At 49.9% G+C, this 18,192-nt stretch overlaps 1 protein-coding gene across 1 annotated transcript in view; it reads left to right on the top strand.

Moving 5' to 3' along the window:
* LOC146859207 (tricarboxylate transport protein, mitochondrial-like) overlaps positions 1 to 18,192 on the top strand; it is a 187,880-nt gene that overhangs the window by 56,980 nt on the left and 112,708 nt on the right. The window contains exon 2 of the mRNA XM_085649884.1: positions 5,919 to 6,026. Coding sequence (XP_085506010.1) covers positions 5,919 to 6,026 — 108 coding nt within the window. The remainder of the gene's footprint in view (positions 1 to 5,918; positions 6,027 to 18,192) is intronic.

The raw sequence follows: 18,192 nt of genomic DNA, 5'->3' as shown, positions 1-18,192 counted from the left end.
CCAGAAGGGAAGGCCTTAAAGGTAACCAGCTGGTGCTGCTGCTGGTTCCCGAGTTCTGGACTGTATCCCTACCCCGCTGCTGCCTTTGCCGTGTGGAGGTGGCAATCGGAAGCAGCGTGGCCGCACAGGTCGTCGTAGCGACAAGGGAGTCGCGAAGGAGACTGGCCCTGCCCGCTGGTTACTGGAGCAACCCTGAGTTGGACGAGTCCAGACGTCAGGACCGTCGAAAACGAGTGCCTTCTTCCCAGTCACCAGATTGCTTGCGCCATGCCTCCTTCTGAAGTCGGAAGGGAAGGAATCCCCTCACCGCGGCCAGCACCCGACAGAGTGCCCCTTGCAGCTCCAGCCACCTTGTTCCCTCCGAGGGGGGAGAACAACGAGCTTGCTCCCGGATCCCGCTGGTGGTATCAGCCCGGAGGGGACCGCATCGCCTTGGGCAGCTGTTCCGCAAGTTAGCGGCAGCCACTAGGTCAGTGGGGCGTGGAGAGTGATGAAGGTCTCCCGGGTGGTGAGCTCACTTGAGGCTCACCGTTGCTAGTCGGACCATTGGGGGCAGCCTTACTTTACTGCTGGGGGCATTTCGATTGCCGGCAGTTCTGGAGTGGCAGCGGTCCCGTTGGCCTGGGTAGCGTAGGCCGAACCCCGCCACGCTGTATTGGTTTCGGCAGCTACACAACATGTCTGTGGGCAGCTGCCTTGCACTATCGGGGCACTTGTTCTTTGGTGGCATTGCGGGGCGAGCCCGGGACGGGGCCCCACTTAGGAATTTACTGTCTTGGGGACAACGTCAGTGGGAGCATAGTAATCCCAGTTGTGGGTGCGAAGATGCTGCTGTGCCTTGTCTCTGCGTTCGGAGTACCACGTCATATGTCAAACGAGCGCAGGAGGTTTCTGCTGCTGATGGTGTTTATGCCTACTGGATTGTGCTGAGTGCAATCCGACAAGGGCGCCCTAACTGTGACAGTGGCCCTATTGGCAAAGTGATTTATGTAATCCCTGTGAAGCCATGACAAGTGCCTGGTGGCACAGTGATATATATATGTGATTGTGTTCTAATGTGTTTTTGTGGATAATACAAAGGATATTTTTAATATAACCATATGTGGAGTTTCTTTTGTGTTGTGCCTAGTTTGTCACTGCTGTGTGAGTGTGTTGCGCAAAGGACTTATACATTGCTTTTGGGATAAGCCTGACTGCTCTGCCATGCTACTAAGGGGGTGAGCAGGGGTTATCTATGAGGTGTAATTCCCTTACCCTGACTAGAGTGGTGGGTTCTGCCTGGCTTGGGTGTATACCCTAGCCAACCAGAAACCCCATTTCTAACAAAGCTGTTATTGCATTATTTTATACACACTTAAATTACTCTGAAAACACTATACACTTAGGCTTTTAATTTTTGTTTAGCAACCTCTTTGACCCTGCTGGCACACTCACTGCCCACTGCCCCCATGGCAAGCACTCTGATAACAGTGCTCACTTTCACTTCAAGGGCTTAGAGTAAATGAAGACAGCCTGGGAACGCAGCAAATAAACATCGCCCCATTTCCAGGCCATCTTCATTTACATGTACTTGCAGAGGCATTTGCGCACCCCTGGGAACCCAATCCAAGGCCCCCCCCCCCCCACGGGGGCGTGCCCCACAGTTTGAAGACCTCTGGTGTAGGGTGATCACAAGGTCCGGATTTCTGCGGACAGTGCCAGTTAGCAGAGGAGTGCCCTACCGCTTTTCTTGATTTTCAGATTTATATCCAGGTTTTTGAGACAAAGCCAATTCATCTTTTGTTTCCATCAGCATTTCTAGAGTCTGAAACAATTTAAGAATGTTTTATTTTATTTGAGGCAGCACAGTAGGAGGTCAGGGGCATGCTGCCAGCAGAGCCAAGACAGAGCGGGTAACGGAGGAGGGCAGGGGGCATATGCTGGATGCTAATGCTAGATAAATGTAGTCTTGTAAATGAAGAATTCAAGAGTTTAAAAGGTTCTCACCGTTTGAAAGTCACAGCCCCACGGGGGGGGGGTGTGTGTGTTAGTGTGTGTGTGTGTGTGTGTGTGTTAGTGTTATCAATCATTGTCAGTCTTTAGTGCTACTTCTGTGTCTGGCCTGTACCGGCCTTTGCTTTTCAAATCTGGTCACCCTTAAGAGGCAGTAACCTCCCTGGTCCATGCCAATAAGAGTGGGCACGTTGTTTTCGAGCTCTGGTGTAGCTTGTCCATTTTACAGCTAGTTATTGGATAAAGACTGCAGGCATTTAGGCAGCCTCTGTTAGAATTTGTTGAGTAAGGATTGATTGGGAAGGAACTTATTTAATGTTTTGAGTAACAATGGAATGTGAGCAAATGTATATGTAAGCCAAAACAGCGTTCCACGTCCCTTAGTTTGTTGATCAACCTATAACTTCACCCAGGAAAAAAACAGAAACTAAAGTAAGTCTCTTTAGGTCTCACCTACAGCAGCGAATGCACTGAATGCGCTCTCGCGTGCGAGAGATATTGTATACAACAAGGGACCTGCAGCCTGCCCATTGCTTAAGATTTGTTGGCTTCATAGTCCTTTTTAGGTCTCGCTGAGCCCCAGCGCTTGCGCTGGCTCGAAGAGACATTTTATATGTGGGATTTTCAAAGTGCTGCTTTTAGGTCTCGCTGAGCCCCAGCGCTTGCGCTGGCTCGAAGAGACATTTTATATGTGGGATTTTCAAAGTGCTGCTGGCTGGCCTAACGCTTGCGTTCACGCGATCGTGCACGCGCGCAGCCGGCCGCCAGCAGCACTTTGAAAACTCGTGTGCGTCATCGCGATCACTTTCGCTTTCAGAGCGATCGCGATGACGCACGCGCACACACAACTCCTCCCCGTGTAATTCTTTTCCGGCCGTAGCCGGGAATTGCCTGTGAGTCAGTTTCCTTCACCACTAGCTTTCTTTTTTGCTCCTCCGCGTATCGGCAACATTGTATCATTCTCTCTGCTCTGAGCCTCCCGCTGGAAGTTGCTACTTTGTTTCCAGAGCAGCGCGGGTAGCTTTTTCCTTTGCCGATCCGCTCCGTAGGCAATTTAAGAAACATTGTTTTCAGCCCGACGCTTGCCATTCTTGTTTTCTGTGGATGTGAGACGTAACTTTTTTTTCGGTCTGAAGTGAGCAAGCCTGGCTCTCCCGGCCTCCAGCTTTCTCCTTCACTCCTCCGATGGCTCCATGGGGTGAAATGGGGGCACTTCTCTTCTCCTGACGGGCTGTTCTTGTTCCTGCTGTTCCGAGGGTCGTACTCTTCTCTCAAGTTGTTCCTGGGACCCTACTCATTTACCCGCGTCAAATCTAGTGAAGTCCTAAGCGGAGCGGATAGGAGCTGAACAGCGTTGAGACCCGTGCTGAGCATGTCCCTAGCGCCGCCCCTTCGAGGGGCGCTGCTGCTGGCAGCTGCCCTCCCCATAGGTAAGGGTGCTGAGGAATAAGGGGCGCACTGCAGGGATTAGTCCCCAGCTCCAAATGTGCATCTCTGTGCCCTCCCTGCACATACCAGTCGCCTTAAACTATGCTTAGACCGGTATACAGCTCATGCACCACCCCCGCACCTCCACCCCATCTTCTGGTCTCTGCTCATTCGTCCCTGCACCCCCGTCTAATGGCACTGCTCCTCCCCGTGTGTTGTAACTGTTCGTCTGCTGCCAGGATAATCTGACATGCTCTAACCTCCCGTCTTCTCTGTCACTTCAAGGCGTCCATGCTCACATTCTCATTCCCACTCGTAACTTGGTTTCTGCATAGCATTTCGTCTGCACTTTATTTTCTCTCCCCTCTCAGCTGTCCCAAAATCTAGCTCGTGTATTGTTTTAACCTTAATGTCATTACTCTACTCCTCCATGTTGCAGTACTTTACTGTGCATGTTCTGTCACCTTTAGCCTCCTCTTTCTTTATCAGCTGTACCGCTCCTATATCCCTTTCCATTGATCTACCCGTTTCAACACTTCCGTTGTCTTCGCTCCCCTCCTTGTTGGGTGACTCAATTTGTAAACTAAAATACCCCCAAACATACAGCTGGAAAAACACACACCAATTGTCACATCGAAGGCAATATACTGCACGTGTAATTTATCAAATATCCACCATAAAACATGCAAATATGTTGTAAAAAAATCCTGTGCCCTTTGCTGCCCCGTGCAGCTGACGTACTGAATTGATCTCTGGATGGCCTTATTAACAAGAACTCTATCACCATCGAAGCTAGCACTAGAAAATAACTCCTTTTGCCCAAACTTTGCAATTTTCTGTCCAGAGCTCTGACTGAAAGCTGCAGTGTTTTAGATGAGAGACAATGTGCACCTCTGGACTAAAGTTTTGTCAAAGCAGATCTCAGTGCCAGGACTGATTCTACTCACATCACACAGCACCACAAGGCCTTCCATTGCCCTCTCCTAAGGAGGGACAGTGCGCACAGAAGTGCGAAGAGCTGCCTGCCCTTCTCTGGAGGCTTACTTCACTCTACTATAAATGGGACAGAGCCAGGACTTCTCAGCATTAATTCTTAAATAGGACAGTTCCAACACTTCCTAGCAGGGCTGCTCGAAGTTAATTTCGGGGTTAGTGGCACTTCTTAAAGGGATGTTAATTTAGGGGCGCTGTGCAGGTACTTTTCAGCGGGGTTGCATTGCATTTACTGAGACAGGTTCAGTGCTTCCAAAAAGGAATGCCATCTTTCAATGGAGAAGCTTTAGACCATAGAATCCGTAGTTTAACACTTTATTAAAGCATTTACACCACCCCTCAGCATTGCTTCTATAATTTGCTTAGGACGTTACTGGCACATTTAAACAAGCATTTGCAATGCAATAGGTTTCGCATTTATACGAGTTTGAGCTATTGGCATTGTAAATGACAATGCTTTTTATTTAAGTTTGGTTTTTTAAAAACATAAATAAAAGGCACTGTAATTTACAATGCCAATAGCTCAAACTCGTATAAATGCGAGACCTATTGCATTGCAAATGCTTGTTATTTGCTGCCTTCTAATTGGCCAGAGCTGAGTTGGCTTTCTCTTCTTTCGACTGAAGCATGCGATTGCTTTCTTTATGTGATGAGAGTTTTTGTCAAATTGCGTACTTCTTTTTCGCGTATGGGGAGATTAACTGATTTGCTCAGAGTCACAGGGATGTTGTGCCTAGACCTGACAAGCATCGGCAAAGCCATTATCTCTTGCCTTTGAGACTGTTAGCGCTGCCATTACCTTTTGTTCCTGCTGTAGAGCATGGGCATTGCTGACTTCGGCATGGATTTGTAACCATGACTGTTGTGTAGCATTACTAATAATATTAATATTAAAAAGGACTATGATGCAGGCAGACCTAATGCACTTTAAAAAATAAAAAGAGCGTTAGCCCTGGTTGTGCAATAGTGCTTTTAAAATTAATTTTAGTCGCACTGCAAAGCATCTGCGCTGCTGTACAGCATATCTACAACACATTGCCAAAGCCAGTGGCAATCATGGGTGCTACCTAATGGCTTTGCCAATGCTTGTTTAACATTACAAATTTGTCAAACTCATTTCTACTGTGATGTCTACATCTTAAGCATTGCAAAAAACCTCTCTCTGTTTAGCTGGGCTTTGACTTTAGCATTCAGGCTAGCCCGGGCCAGGGGATGTTCGGGGGAGCAATTAATGCACTCTTCCTAGTTTGGAATTTTACTGTTACTCTTTTCATCAGTTTTCTTCTTCTCGCAGAAAAGACATGATCCCGATGTTCTCTCCTTACTCAGACCCCTTCTCACTCAAGCGAATACTTAAATTGCAATCCTATATATGCTTGTAATGTTAAAGTAGCCCTTCAAATGTAATTATATTTTAGACTGTGCAGAGCAGATGATCCAAAAATGGTTGTGAATAGTCAAGATAAATGTCATATAATGTGTTGCTCTTCGTTTACTTCCTGTAGGTGGCATCGCCGGGGGCATTGAGATCTGCATCACCTTTCCTACCGAGTACGTGAAGACGCAGTTGCAGCTGGATGAAAGATCAAATCCGCCTAGGTACAGGGGCATTGGTGAGAATACTCATTTTCGTACATGAAAGGCTAATAAATCCTACATTATGTTGTCTCCCATGTGTCTCGTGATGGCCCTGACTCCGAAGAATATAATAACATGTTTTCGAGCTCAAGGAAGTGACGTGGTAGGCTGTGGCTATCCCAACCATGTCAATATCTGTTCCATGACCTCATTTCAAGGTTAATTGTGGTGCATTTCTTACCACGTGGTAGTCTCATCTTGCTCGAACTGTCTTCTGACTGGTGGAATTCCTTTGTACATTTCTGCTAGGATATCTCCATCCTCTGTACTGCTTTATGCTTACTTTTTTTACTGCCATTCATCATTGTTTCTCCAATGCGTTCAGGACCTCCATTATTACAAGAGGGCTGGTAAAAGGCGAGGTACTTACCACGCCGGGTAAATACCGATCCACATGAGTTGCAGCATTCAATGGGTGTAGTAAATGTCTCCTATTCGGAGTTTTCCCTTGAAAAATAGGGAGTTTGCTTACGAAATTGGGGGGATATCCCTATCCCATTTGTTTTGCGGACATTGGGTTTTCCTTTTCCTTTTTAGGCTTTTCATCGGCGATCATCTAATTGTTTGTCATTTAATTGCAGCGAAGATAGTGAATGATACATAAGAAATACTAGAAGCATTTTTTTTAGAACAAAGTTGGGGTAGAGGTAAGAGGATAAGCATGTAAGGAAGAAAGGCTGTAATAGGCTTTGGGGTAAGAGGTTTAAGGATAAGGTGAGAACAATAAAGAGCTAGTCGGGGAAAAGTAATGATGGCGCACTGTGTCCTTCTACCGTGGCTACGGAGGAGGGTGGTACTGATTCAGTGGTGTTGCGTAGGGCAGCCGAGGCTCTCCACCTCGAGCTCCATACAGTGGCTGTCAGGACTAACCTCCTGACAGAAGTGCTTCGGGCGGCGGCTTCCTCTGCTGAGCCGCTGCTGCCCTTCAATGACGCAGTTTCAGACATTCTTTTGGGCACCTGGTCCAGGCCCAACACAGGGGCTCCTGTGGATAGGAACGTGGCCCGACGCCATCACCCGGCCCCTGGCGACCCCATTTTCCTCACCCAACACCCTACCCCTAAGAGCTTGGCTGTACAAGCCTCTGCATCCCGAGCGCATTCCGTTCCGCACCTCCGGATAGGGAATCCAAGAAACTGGAGCAGTTTGGGTAGAAGATTTTCTCTTCCGCCAGTTCAGGGTTGCGGTTTGTGAAAACCGCATGCCTCTTGGGCCGTTATTCCCACTCTGTGTGGGATACGGTGGCGCAAGTGCTGCCTCAGTGTCCGGAGGAGGCCCGGACGGTGCTTTCCCAAGCTATTGCTGAGGGGAGAGATGCAGCCAAGTTCACGATTCGTTGGGCAGAGCGATTTCCACGACAGTGGCGCTACGCCGTCACGCCTGGCTGAGTAAAACTGGCTTTTCTGGGGATGTCAGAATTCTCTGATGGACCTGCCTTTTGATGGCACTTGCCTTTTTGGCAACAAGGCAGACAGTGCGTTGGAGCGTTTTAAGGACTCGCGGGCTGCAGCCAAGTCCTTGGGCCTTTCGGCCACGCGCACTCCTTCTGCTTCTCGCTCCTTTCGTGGCCAAGGAAGGGGCGCCCAAACACGTTTGTTTCAAAGCCACAGGCCTGCGCTGCAACAGTCTCAGCCGAGGTGGGTCAACGGGCCAGTGGGCAGGTCGATCCACCACCTTCCCTGCCACCACTGCCTCCAAACCTTCCTAGTCCGGTGTTTCAGGCCCACCAAACGCCAGTGGGCAGCAGGATTCGCCATCACCTCCCCCACTGGCGCACCATCACTTAGGACAGGTGGGATTTACAGATAGTCTGAAGGGGCTACTCCCTCCCCTTCGAGACTACCCCTCCAGCCATGCCACCTCAGTACCACCGCATGTCGGGGGATCACTTGGCACTTCTCCAGCAGGAAATTGCCGCCCTCTTGGCCAAGGGGGTCATCGAGCGTGTTCCGACGCCAGAAGTAGGTCGTGGTTGTTACTCCCACTACTTCTTGGTTCCAAAGAAGGACAAGGGCCTGCGTCCTATCTTAGACTGTCGGAACATCAATCGCTTTCTCTGGAAGGAGAAGTTCAAGATGCTCACACTTGCTCAGGTCTTGTCTGACTTGGACCCGTAAGACTGGATGGTAGCGTTGGACTTGCAGGACGCTTATTTTCATATATCCGTCTTTCCGGCCACCGGCGTTACCTGCGGTTCACTATAGGCCACGAGCACTTTCAGTTCACCGTGCTCCCTTTTGGCCTTACCAGCGCCTCTCGGGTATTCACAAAAGTGATGGCGGTGGTCGCAGCTCATCTGCGCAGAATGGGGCGTTTCAGTCTTCCCCTATCTCGATGACTGGTTGTTGAAGGTGGGCTCGCCCCAGGCAGTCGTCTCCTACCTCCAGATGTCTCCCACCTCCAGACTACGGCCGACCCCCTGCATTTGCTGGGGTTTTCCAACAACGTGCCGAAGTCGCACCTGATTCCCTCTCAGAAGCTCCTCTTTATCGGAGCGGTTCTAGACACAGGGCAGTTTCGGGTTTATTCTCCCAAACAGGGAGTCCGGGACATGATTCTGATCTTTCGGACCTTGTCCTGGGTTTCGGTCAGGATGACATTGAGGCTGCTGGGCCTCATGGCCTCCTGCATCCTGCTGACCAATCATGCCAGATAGCATATGCGGCCTCTGCAGTGGGACCAGAAGTTCCAGTGGGCGCAGCATCAAGGGGACCTGTTCGAGTACGTCCAGATCTCTGACGGCACTGCACAACCGTTGCAGTGGTGGCTCACAAACAAACATTGAGTCAGCGGCAGATCACTCTCCCTTCCCCAAACGGAGCACACATTGGTGATGGATGCGTCCCTCCTGGGATGGGGCGGCCACACGGGAGTGGCGGAGATCAGAGGCCTCTGGTCTCCGGGGAGTCCTGGCTCCATATCAACATTCTGGAGCTCCGGGCGATCTTATTTGCACTGAAGGCATTCCTTCCCTCTGTCAAGGGGAGAGTAGTGCAGGTGTTCACAGACAACACCACCGCCATGTGGTACTGCAACAAGCAAGGCGGGTGGGGGCCGTAGACCCAATGTCAAGAGGCTCTGCGTCTCTGGACATGGCTCAAACGTCAAGGCATTTTCTTGGTGGTTCAACACTTGATAGGTTCTTTGAACGCCAGGGCGGACAAACTCAGCTGCAGGTGCATGATGGATCATGAATGGCGTCTTCACTCAGAGGTGGCGCAATGTCTCTTGCAACAGTGGGGAGAGCCTTGGTTACATCTATTCGCCACCGAAGAGAATGCGCAATGTCAGCAGTTCTGCGCGTTGGAATTTCCAAGGCGGCACTCGCTCGGCGACGCTTTTCGTCACGAGTGGAGTTGCGGTCTGTTGTACGCCTTTCCACCTATACCACTTCTGCCCAAAGTGCTGAAGAAGATCAGGCATGACCGGGCCCAAGTCATTCTTGTGGCTCCGGACTGGGCTCGAAGAGTTTGGTATCCCGAGCTACTCCGTAAGAGTGTGGTTCCCCCAATCCGACTGCCTCTTCGGGAGGATCTTCTGTCGCAGCAGCAGGGGACGGTCCTCCACCCGAACCTGTCCAGCCTCCACCAGTTTTTTTTTGACAAATTTTATTGAGACCCATGTAGTATGATATATTGCCAATAATTATACATAGTCATTTTCTGTTATTATTTTACAGACACAACCTTAACATATTTTCTTATGTAAGATGACTGTTGATCGCGCACAGTAATGTTGTGTGGACCTGGTTACGCAAATTGCAGCGACTTATATATGTTCATTTTCATGACATTTCCAGCATTAATAATAAAGAGGCCGTTGTTGCTCAAACATTTTTAACATCAACTACCCAAACTGCCCCTTCTCTCCCGTCTTCCCCCCCTCCTGGTCTACGAGTATCTATTTAAGTTATTTGTCTAACCAGATTATGCAGACATTGATCGTCCTATGGTATCTGAGACCTGTATTCTTTGGATCAGTGCGTATGTCGGTGTGGACTCGCTTCTAGCCAGTATGGTATTGGGCTATTATGCTCTATCTGGTTGTGTGGATATTAGATCCATACTCTTGAAGTCCTCCATTAGGATGTCCCATTCCATAGAAATAGGCTGCTTAAGTAGCCCCCTAGCCTCTTCACGGCGAAGAGCTGTGCTCTCCGCACCTCCCCATTGTATTACCTTCTTCTGCCACTCAGCTAACGTGGGGCACATAGGGGATTTCCATCTTTTAGTGAGAGATCGCACCGCTAGTATAAGAGCGAGGTCCAGAAAGCGCTGTTGTACTTTTAGCGCTTTAGTGCGTTTACGGAGACCCAAGAGACAGTCCAGGATGCCATCCTGGACTGTGACATGAGTTAATTCCTCAAGGGAGTGTCCTATTCCACTTCAATAGGCTTGTATGTGTGGACAGATCCATAGCATGTGATTAAAGTCTGCCTCATCCATTTTACATCGGGGACAATTATGTTGGGCCTCCGGTAACATGCGATGTATTCTCTGTGGGGTTAAATATGCTCTGTGCAACACCATGGTTTGTATAAATTTCAACCTAACATTACGGGACACCCTTTTTGGATGTTCAAGTATCTTCGCCCAGGTTTTATCAGTCCAAACTGTGCCTATGTCCGCCTCCCATTGAATTCTGAGAGACACGAGTGGAAGTGCCGCATGCATCCTAATGCCTCTATACAGCCATCTGACCAGGTGGCTCCCATTCCCAATGTAGTATAATAGGTGTACAAGTTCGTGTTGTGGGGGTTCCGTGCGCTGGGGTGCCCATGTAGTTCGAATGTAATGGGTTACTGTTGCAGGCAGTAGATATAGACACACGGGTGCTCCGGTAGTCTGTATAAAGGTGGCATGGTCAAGGAGGTTACCCTCTCCAAAGAAATCTCCAATTTCTTCCACCCCGGCCTCAACCCAGTCTTGTATTCTAGTCTTTGTAAGTCTACCGCCCGGGGTGGGGATTCCCAATAGTGGGATATTAGAGGAGTAAGGGGTAGCAGCTGACGTGTATTGTATAGCCATCTTTCAGCCTTGGAGTGCTGTCTTAAGTAGTGGAGGGCTTTCCCGAGGGATTTTAGCTTTAGGGAGGATCAGGAAATGTAGTCTGCCTCGACCTATATCTCTAGAGGTGTAACCAATTTCTTGTAAGTTTCTCCTCGCTGTCCAGGACAGCCACTGAAGCTGACTAGCTAGGCAATAAGCCTTGAAGTCAGGGACACCCAGACCTCCTCGGTGGGATAATTGTAGCTTCTGTAGGCTCATCCTTATGCGGCCTGTCGCCCAGACGAGCTCCACTAACATAGTATTTAGGGTACGGAATACAGCTGGTGGAATCACTATAGATAAATTTACGAAAAATTACAGCAACCGCGGTAACACCACCATCTTAGAGATGGCCATGCAGCCCATCACAGAGGGGGGCAGAGAAGTCCAGAAGGCCACACTGGAACGGAGAGCCGTAATGGCTCTCATGAGATTACCATCCAATTGGTCCGCCAGTGATCTGTATTCCTGTATTCCAAGATATTTTAATGTGGTGTGGGCTATTGTGAACGTGTATCTGCCAAAGGACATCTCCTCTGGGCGAGGACCGTCTTGGAAGAAAAAAACGTAGTATTTCCTCGAGTTAATGGCAAGACTGGAAGCCTTTTCAAAGGTGGCAAGAAGGGTTGGGAGAGGCTCCGTCTCAGCCATTAAATCTCGAAGGTATAATAGGATATAGTAAGCTTATATGGACGTGAGGTGAATTGCAAGGGGGTCAAGCACTAACACGAACAGGGGGGACAAGGGGCATCACTGCCGAGTACCCCTGTGGATCATGTATTCACGTGAGATGTATTGTCCCGTGCGGGCCCTGGTCGTAGGAGAGGTGTATAGTAGCCGCATCCATTTGAGATATGCATCTGGGAAGCCAAAGCGTCGCTGGGCCACAAAGATGTAGTCCCAAGTAATGGAATCAAAAGCCTGATGGAGATCCAGGGCTAAGCAGCCCGCAGAGCGGCGACAGTTTATTCCATTTGACTTGCCTCCTGAAGTCTGTGATCTCATTCTGGCAGCCAGGTGTCCCTCCACTAAATCGGTATACGCCTGCAGGTGGAACAAATTTGTTGCATGGTGCACAGCAAAGGCTGTGGATTCTCTTTCTGCCCCTCTTTTAGAAGTGCTTTCGTTCCTTCTCTCTTTGGCCCAGCGGGGCTCTGCTCTGGACACTATTAAGGGCTAACTTTCTGCAATTTCAGCCTTTCTCAGGCTCCCTGATCAGCCCTCTCTTTTCAAGTCCCCTGTTGTAAATAGATTTCTCAAAGGCATTACTCACCTTTTCCCTCCTATTCCGTTTGTGATGCCGCAGTGGGACTTAAATCTGGTTCTTACTTATGTGATCTGCGCTCCTTTTGAGCCGCTTCACAACTGTCCTCTTCGTTTACTGACTTTAAAGACTACTTTCCTGGTGGCCATCACCTCTGCTAGGCGCGTGAGTGAGCTCCAGGCTCTTTCCTGTAACCCTCCTTTTCTGTCTGTTCACCCGGACAAGGTTGTGCTTCGCACTCGTCCTTCCTTCTTGCCAAAGAAGGCTGTGGATTCTCTTTCTGCCCCTCTTTTAGAAGTGCTTTCGTTCCTTCTCTCTTTGGCCCAGCGGGGCTCTGCTCTGGACACTATTAAGGGCTAACTTTCTGCAATTTCAGCCTTTCTCAGGCTCCCTGATCAGCCCTCTCTTTTCAAGTCCCCTGTTGTAAATAGATTTCTCAAAGGCATTACTCACCTTTTTCCCTCCTATTCCGTTTGTGATGCCGCAGTGGGACTTAAATCTGGTTCTTACTTATGTGATCTGCGCTCCTTTTGAGCCGCTTCACAACTGTCCTCTTCGTTTACTGACTTTAAAGACTACTTTCCTGGTGGCCATCACCTCTGCTAGGCGCGTGAGTGAGCTCCAGGCTCTTTCCTCTAAACCTCCTTTTCTGTCTGTTCACCCGGACAAGGTTGTGCTTCGCACTCGTCCTTCCTTCTTGCCAAAGTTTGTTACTGCCTTCCACATCGGGCAAACTATCACTTTGCCCACTTTCTTTCCGCACCCTTCCAGAGAGGAAAAGACTCCACCATCTGGACCCAAACGTGCGCTCTCATTTTACCTGAATCGCACACAACAGTTCTGGGTGGATGACCAGCTCTTTGTTGGCTACGTAGGCGCCAAGAAAGGCTGGGTTGTACACAAGAGGACTATCTCCTGCTGGGTCATCTTGTGTATAAATGCTTGTTATTCTCTAGCTAGGGGTTGCGCGCCTATACTACCAGGGCGACAGCAGCTACTACTGCATTGGGACGTAGTGTCCCCCTGCAAGATATCTGTCAGGCAGCCACATGGGCCTCGCTGCGCACTTTTACTAAGCATTATTGCATTATCAACCAAGTTCGGAGAGACTGCTTCTTTGGCCGTTCTGTTCTCTGTGACTTTCTGGTGTGATCTTGGTTCTCAGACCCACCACCGGGGTTGGTATTGCTGGGGTATCTATTCTAAGGTAAGGAATCTATCACTAACTTATATCTTTCTGATGCACAAGTCCCCGTTCTGATTTCTAGGGTTAGGATCATCTCTTTCAGGGCCCTAGTTTCAATGCACCAGTGGTCAGTATCTTGCATGACTCTGCGTTCTTGTCGCGGAAAGTCGTGTACAGAACTGACGTCCGCATGCGAGGGCGGCGTCTAAGTAGCTGCCGCAATGTCATCCTGGCGATCACGACGCCTACGACGGACGCGGACCCGCACTACGCCACCTTCCGACGCGCAGGGGTACTGCTGACGAAAACTTTCCAGATCCAGTCTGACACCTGGGGGTAATTCTAAGGTAAGGAATCTATCACTAACTAATGTCTCTTACGTATATTTCGTTACCGAAGGTAAGTAACTTGTGCATTACCTATGCTTAGTATGAAATCTAATGGTGCCGTCCGCTATGGAAACCAGAGCTATAGGGCTTGCCCAACCATTGCTGAACTTGGTGAAGATTTCTATCTTCAGTATGTCCTAAATCATCATTAAGATTATCTTCAAAGCCGCTGATGAGGTCCAGTATGCGGGTGAGATTGAAGCGGCACTGCATGACTATGGTCTACATGACCCTCCACTTCTTTGAGTAGGCCAGGCTGGTTGCAAAGGCATTCTTTTAATTATGTGTATCCCAAAGTATCTTTTTCCTTAGTTGCTCAGAAAACTTTGCCAAGATAGGGTATATATAGCAACTGCCCATGAGGTCAGGAGTTTGACCCAGTCCCTCTTCTGGGTCCTTTCGGTTGAGCTACACAGGACCTTACATCCTTCAGCCATGCCTGACTGAAATGGGCTGACACCAGTGGAGTCCTGTGTACTTGCATAAGGTAAAGAAGAGGTATGAGCAACCTCTCATTCTTTTCAGCAAATGATGTAAGCATGCTTTTAGTGGTTCGGTTGAGCCTCACCCAAAGTTGGTTTGTCTCTGTAGCAACTAGCGCTTGCATGGTAGCAATGTACGTCAATGTGACATAAGATGTGCATCACACTGTTTTAATCAGACTAGTTTTCCTCTTCACTTCCCTATTTTCCCACCCTAGAGTTGTTCTAAACAGTAACTGCTCAATTGAAAGTGCACACCCTGCCCCTATGCAATCACCCAGGTATTTTTGGGTCATCCCTTGACTATCACAGTGGCCATCCTGGACTCTCCATTTATTCAACTTATAAAACTTGAGGACTTACATTTTATTGTATAAAAACAATGGTTCCAGTAATTCCACCTCTATTCTAACCAGTCACGGTGACTTTCACCATTCAGTCTCTTATACTTATTCTTACATCATATATTTGTGTCCATCCAATTAGATGGAACTCCTAATATGCCTTTCTATGTAACATTATGTTCGAGGCATATGAGCTGCAGATTGTACACTTAGCATAGATCGCCATCTGGTGTTGGGCCCGGATGTTTGCAGTTTGTTTTTGTTCTTTGGACAGTCTTTGGAAGTCACGAGTTTGGTGACTCCTCCTTCGGTCCGTACTGCGCATGGGCTTCGGCTCCATCCTCAGATTGTTTTTTTCCGCCATCGGGCTCGGATGTGATACTTCGTGCTCCGGCTTCGAACTTCTACGGTTCCAGCCTCGACGGAAAATCCTCGTTTCTTCGAGTTTCTTCATCACTTCATCTCTCGAAGCGGCACTTTCTCCATCCCGTACATCGGCACCGGCCTTCGGGCCCTCCTCGACTCCGGTCCCGGCCGATGGAAAGGACTCCGTTCAAAAAGTGCCCAAAATGTGGGTCTAAATTTCCCCACACCGACCTCCATCAGGTGTGTAATCTTTGCCTCTCTCCAGAACACGAGGCCAGAGACTGCCCCGCCTGTAAGTCTTTTCGATCGAAGAAGACCATCCGAGATCGAAGAGCTCGACGCACCATGGCGCACTCATCGTCTGCAGCTCCACCGGACATCTTCGGAGACGGCGCCGAAGCTTCGGGGCAAATACACACCGAGCAGGAGGAAGACGTCGTCAGCGCTTCCGAGGCCGACGACTCCGACGTGGAGGACATCACACCGGCGCAGCGGGTCGTGAGTACTGTGCCCCCTCCCACCCCCGCGCCCAAAACCAAAGACACTCAGGTTACACCCTCGCCTGCTGGCCTGGGCAAAACCAAGACCAAAGCTTCTATCACCCCACCTTCGGGCCCGGTGTCGAAGCCTCCAAAGTCTCACGGCAGCTCTGGATCGAGCCAGCCGACGCCCGGTGCCGAAAAACAGCATCCGGCACCGAAGAAAGTAATATCCAGCTCGACTCCGAAGCCACCGGTGCCGAAGCCTGGACTCTCGGCGCCGACCAAACACAAACACAAATCAGTCGGCACCGACGCTCCGACGCCGAAAACTCCCTCGACGCCGAAAAAACCGGAGGCCCCAAAAAAGCATGGCGCACAGAAACCATCGAAGCCCTCGGTTCCGAAATCATCGGTGCCGACGGACGATTCGGCATCATTGGCTCTGTTTACACCAGACCCTTTACAAAAGACTCTGTCCAAAGATCCAAAGACTGGGCTATTGACTTTAATTATCAAGAAAAGACGCCTTGATACTCCGGCTCCTCCTCCACCGCCCAAACGGAAGGACTCTGCTACTTCTCCCCTCAGAGTGCCCTCCCCACTACCTCCTCCCCTGCCTCCTCCACCTCTTCCACCCCCTCCCCCTCCCAGGTCTCCGCCACCTTTACCTCATTACTCTCCGACCCCGTCCCCAGATCCGGACGACGGGGACCCGGACAATTACCCGGCGGACGCCCCAATGGATCCCACTCCACCGGGGACCCCAGACCCATGGGAGGATTACAATAACCCTGATATACCCGATATGCCTCAGGACGACCTATACCCATCCAGGCCGTCTCCTCCAGAGGACTCCTTAGGGTTTCATCATTTAGTGCAGAGAGCAGCACACTACCATGGGGTGGACATGCACAGTGAACCAGTGGAAGACGACTTCTTACTGGACACATTTGACATACAGGACAAATCCACATCTATTTTACCCATGCTTAAGGGTGTCACCAAGCATGCCGCAGAGGTGTTCAAAGACCCTGTCAGGGCCAGGGTACTAAACCCTAGAATAGAGAAAAAGTACAAGGCGGCACCCACAGACCCTGCATACATTAAGGGCCCTGCTCCCTTAGATTCCCTAGTTGTCTCTACAGCTAGAAAGCGGGCTAACTCCCAGTCCTCAGGAGAAGCCCCACCGCCAGACAAGGAATCCAAACTCCTAGACGCGTCTGGCAAACGCACCGCCTCTCAAGCTGCAAACATGTGGCGCATTGCAAACACACAAGCGCTACTTGCGCGCTATGACAGAGCACACTACGACGAACTTGAGGCTCTTATGCAGCACCTTCCCGAGAAACACAAGCGTAGGGCTCATGAACTAATACAGGAGGGTAAACTAATTACAAACACCTCCATTAAGTGTGCCCTCGATGCAGCCGACACTGCTTCTAGAGCCATAAATACCAGTGTCCTGCTTCGTCGCCATGCCTGGCTCAGGATCTCAGGGTTCAAGCCTGAAGTCCAGGCGTCCATACTCAATCACCCCTTTGACCAACAAACTCTCTTTGGGCCAAAGGTAGACGAAGCGTTGGAAAAGATGAAAAAGGACACAGACACAGCAAAGTCTATGGGGGCACTCCAAACACAAGCCTCTAAACGTTCCTTTCGACACTCCTCCTTTCGTGGCACAGGCAGAGGCTTCTCCACCGATAGCGCCTCTACCTCCTACAAGTCCCCTCCTCAAAATACCTTTTCAAAGGGCAACCAAAGGGGTGGTTACAGAGGCAACAACAATAAGGGCAGGGGCAAAACTAACACCACCCGTTCTGCCACCCCGCCCACACAATGACTTCCCTCCGCTCCCCCCAGACCATCCCACTCCGGTCGGGGGCAGACTACAAAACTTTATCCACGCATGGGAGTCCATAACATCGGACAAATGGGTGACCCAAATCATTCGGTCAGGGTACTGTCTCGAGCTAACATCTACCCCACCCAATATCCCACCAAGGCACCGTCCAATGTCTCAAGAACATTCCACACTGCTCAAACAGGAGGTACTCTCCCTCCTCCAAAAACACGCTATAGAACAGGTCCCCGTCAATCAGCAAAATCTAGGGGTCTACTCCCTATATTTCTTAATACCAAAGAAAGACGGGACCCTCAGGCCCATTCTGGACCTCCGGCCTCTAAATGCTTACATACATTCAGACCATTTCCACATGGTCACCCTACAACAAGTCCTCCCGCTCCTCTGTCAGGGAGACTTTCTCACTACCTTGGATCTGAAAGACGCATACTTTCACATTCCAATACACCCCTCTCACAGGAAGTACCTCAGGTTCGTGGTGGACGGGCAGCATTACCAATTCACGGTTCTCCCCTTCGGGGTTACCACCGCGCCACGGGTGTTTACCAAATGCCTAGCGGTAGTGGCAGCACACCTCAGACGTCAACATATTCACGTCTTCCCTTACTTAGACGACTGGCTGATAAAAGCCGCGTCCTACCACCAGTGTGTGCAACATACAAGCAGCACCATCCAACTGCTCCACCAGCTAGGCTTCACGGTGAACTACCAAAAGTCCC

This window comes from Triturus cristatus, chromosome 3_2, assembly GCF_964204655.1.
Source record: "Triturus cristatus chromosome 3_2, aTriCri1.1, whole genome shotgun sequence".
Taxonomy (NCBI): Eukaryota; Metazoa; Chordata; class Amphibia; order Caudata; family Salamandridae; genus Triturus; species Triturus cristatus.
The sequence above is the reverse complement of the archived record's forward strand: the minus strand, read 5'-3'. Positions and strand labels throughout refer to the sequence as shown.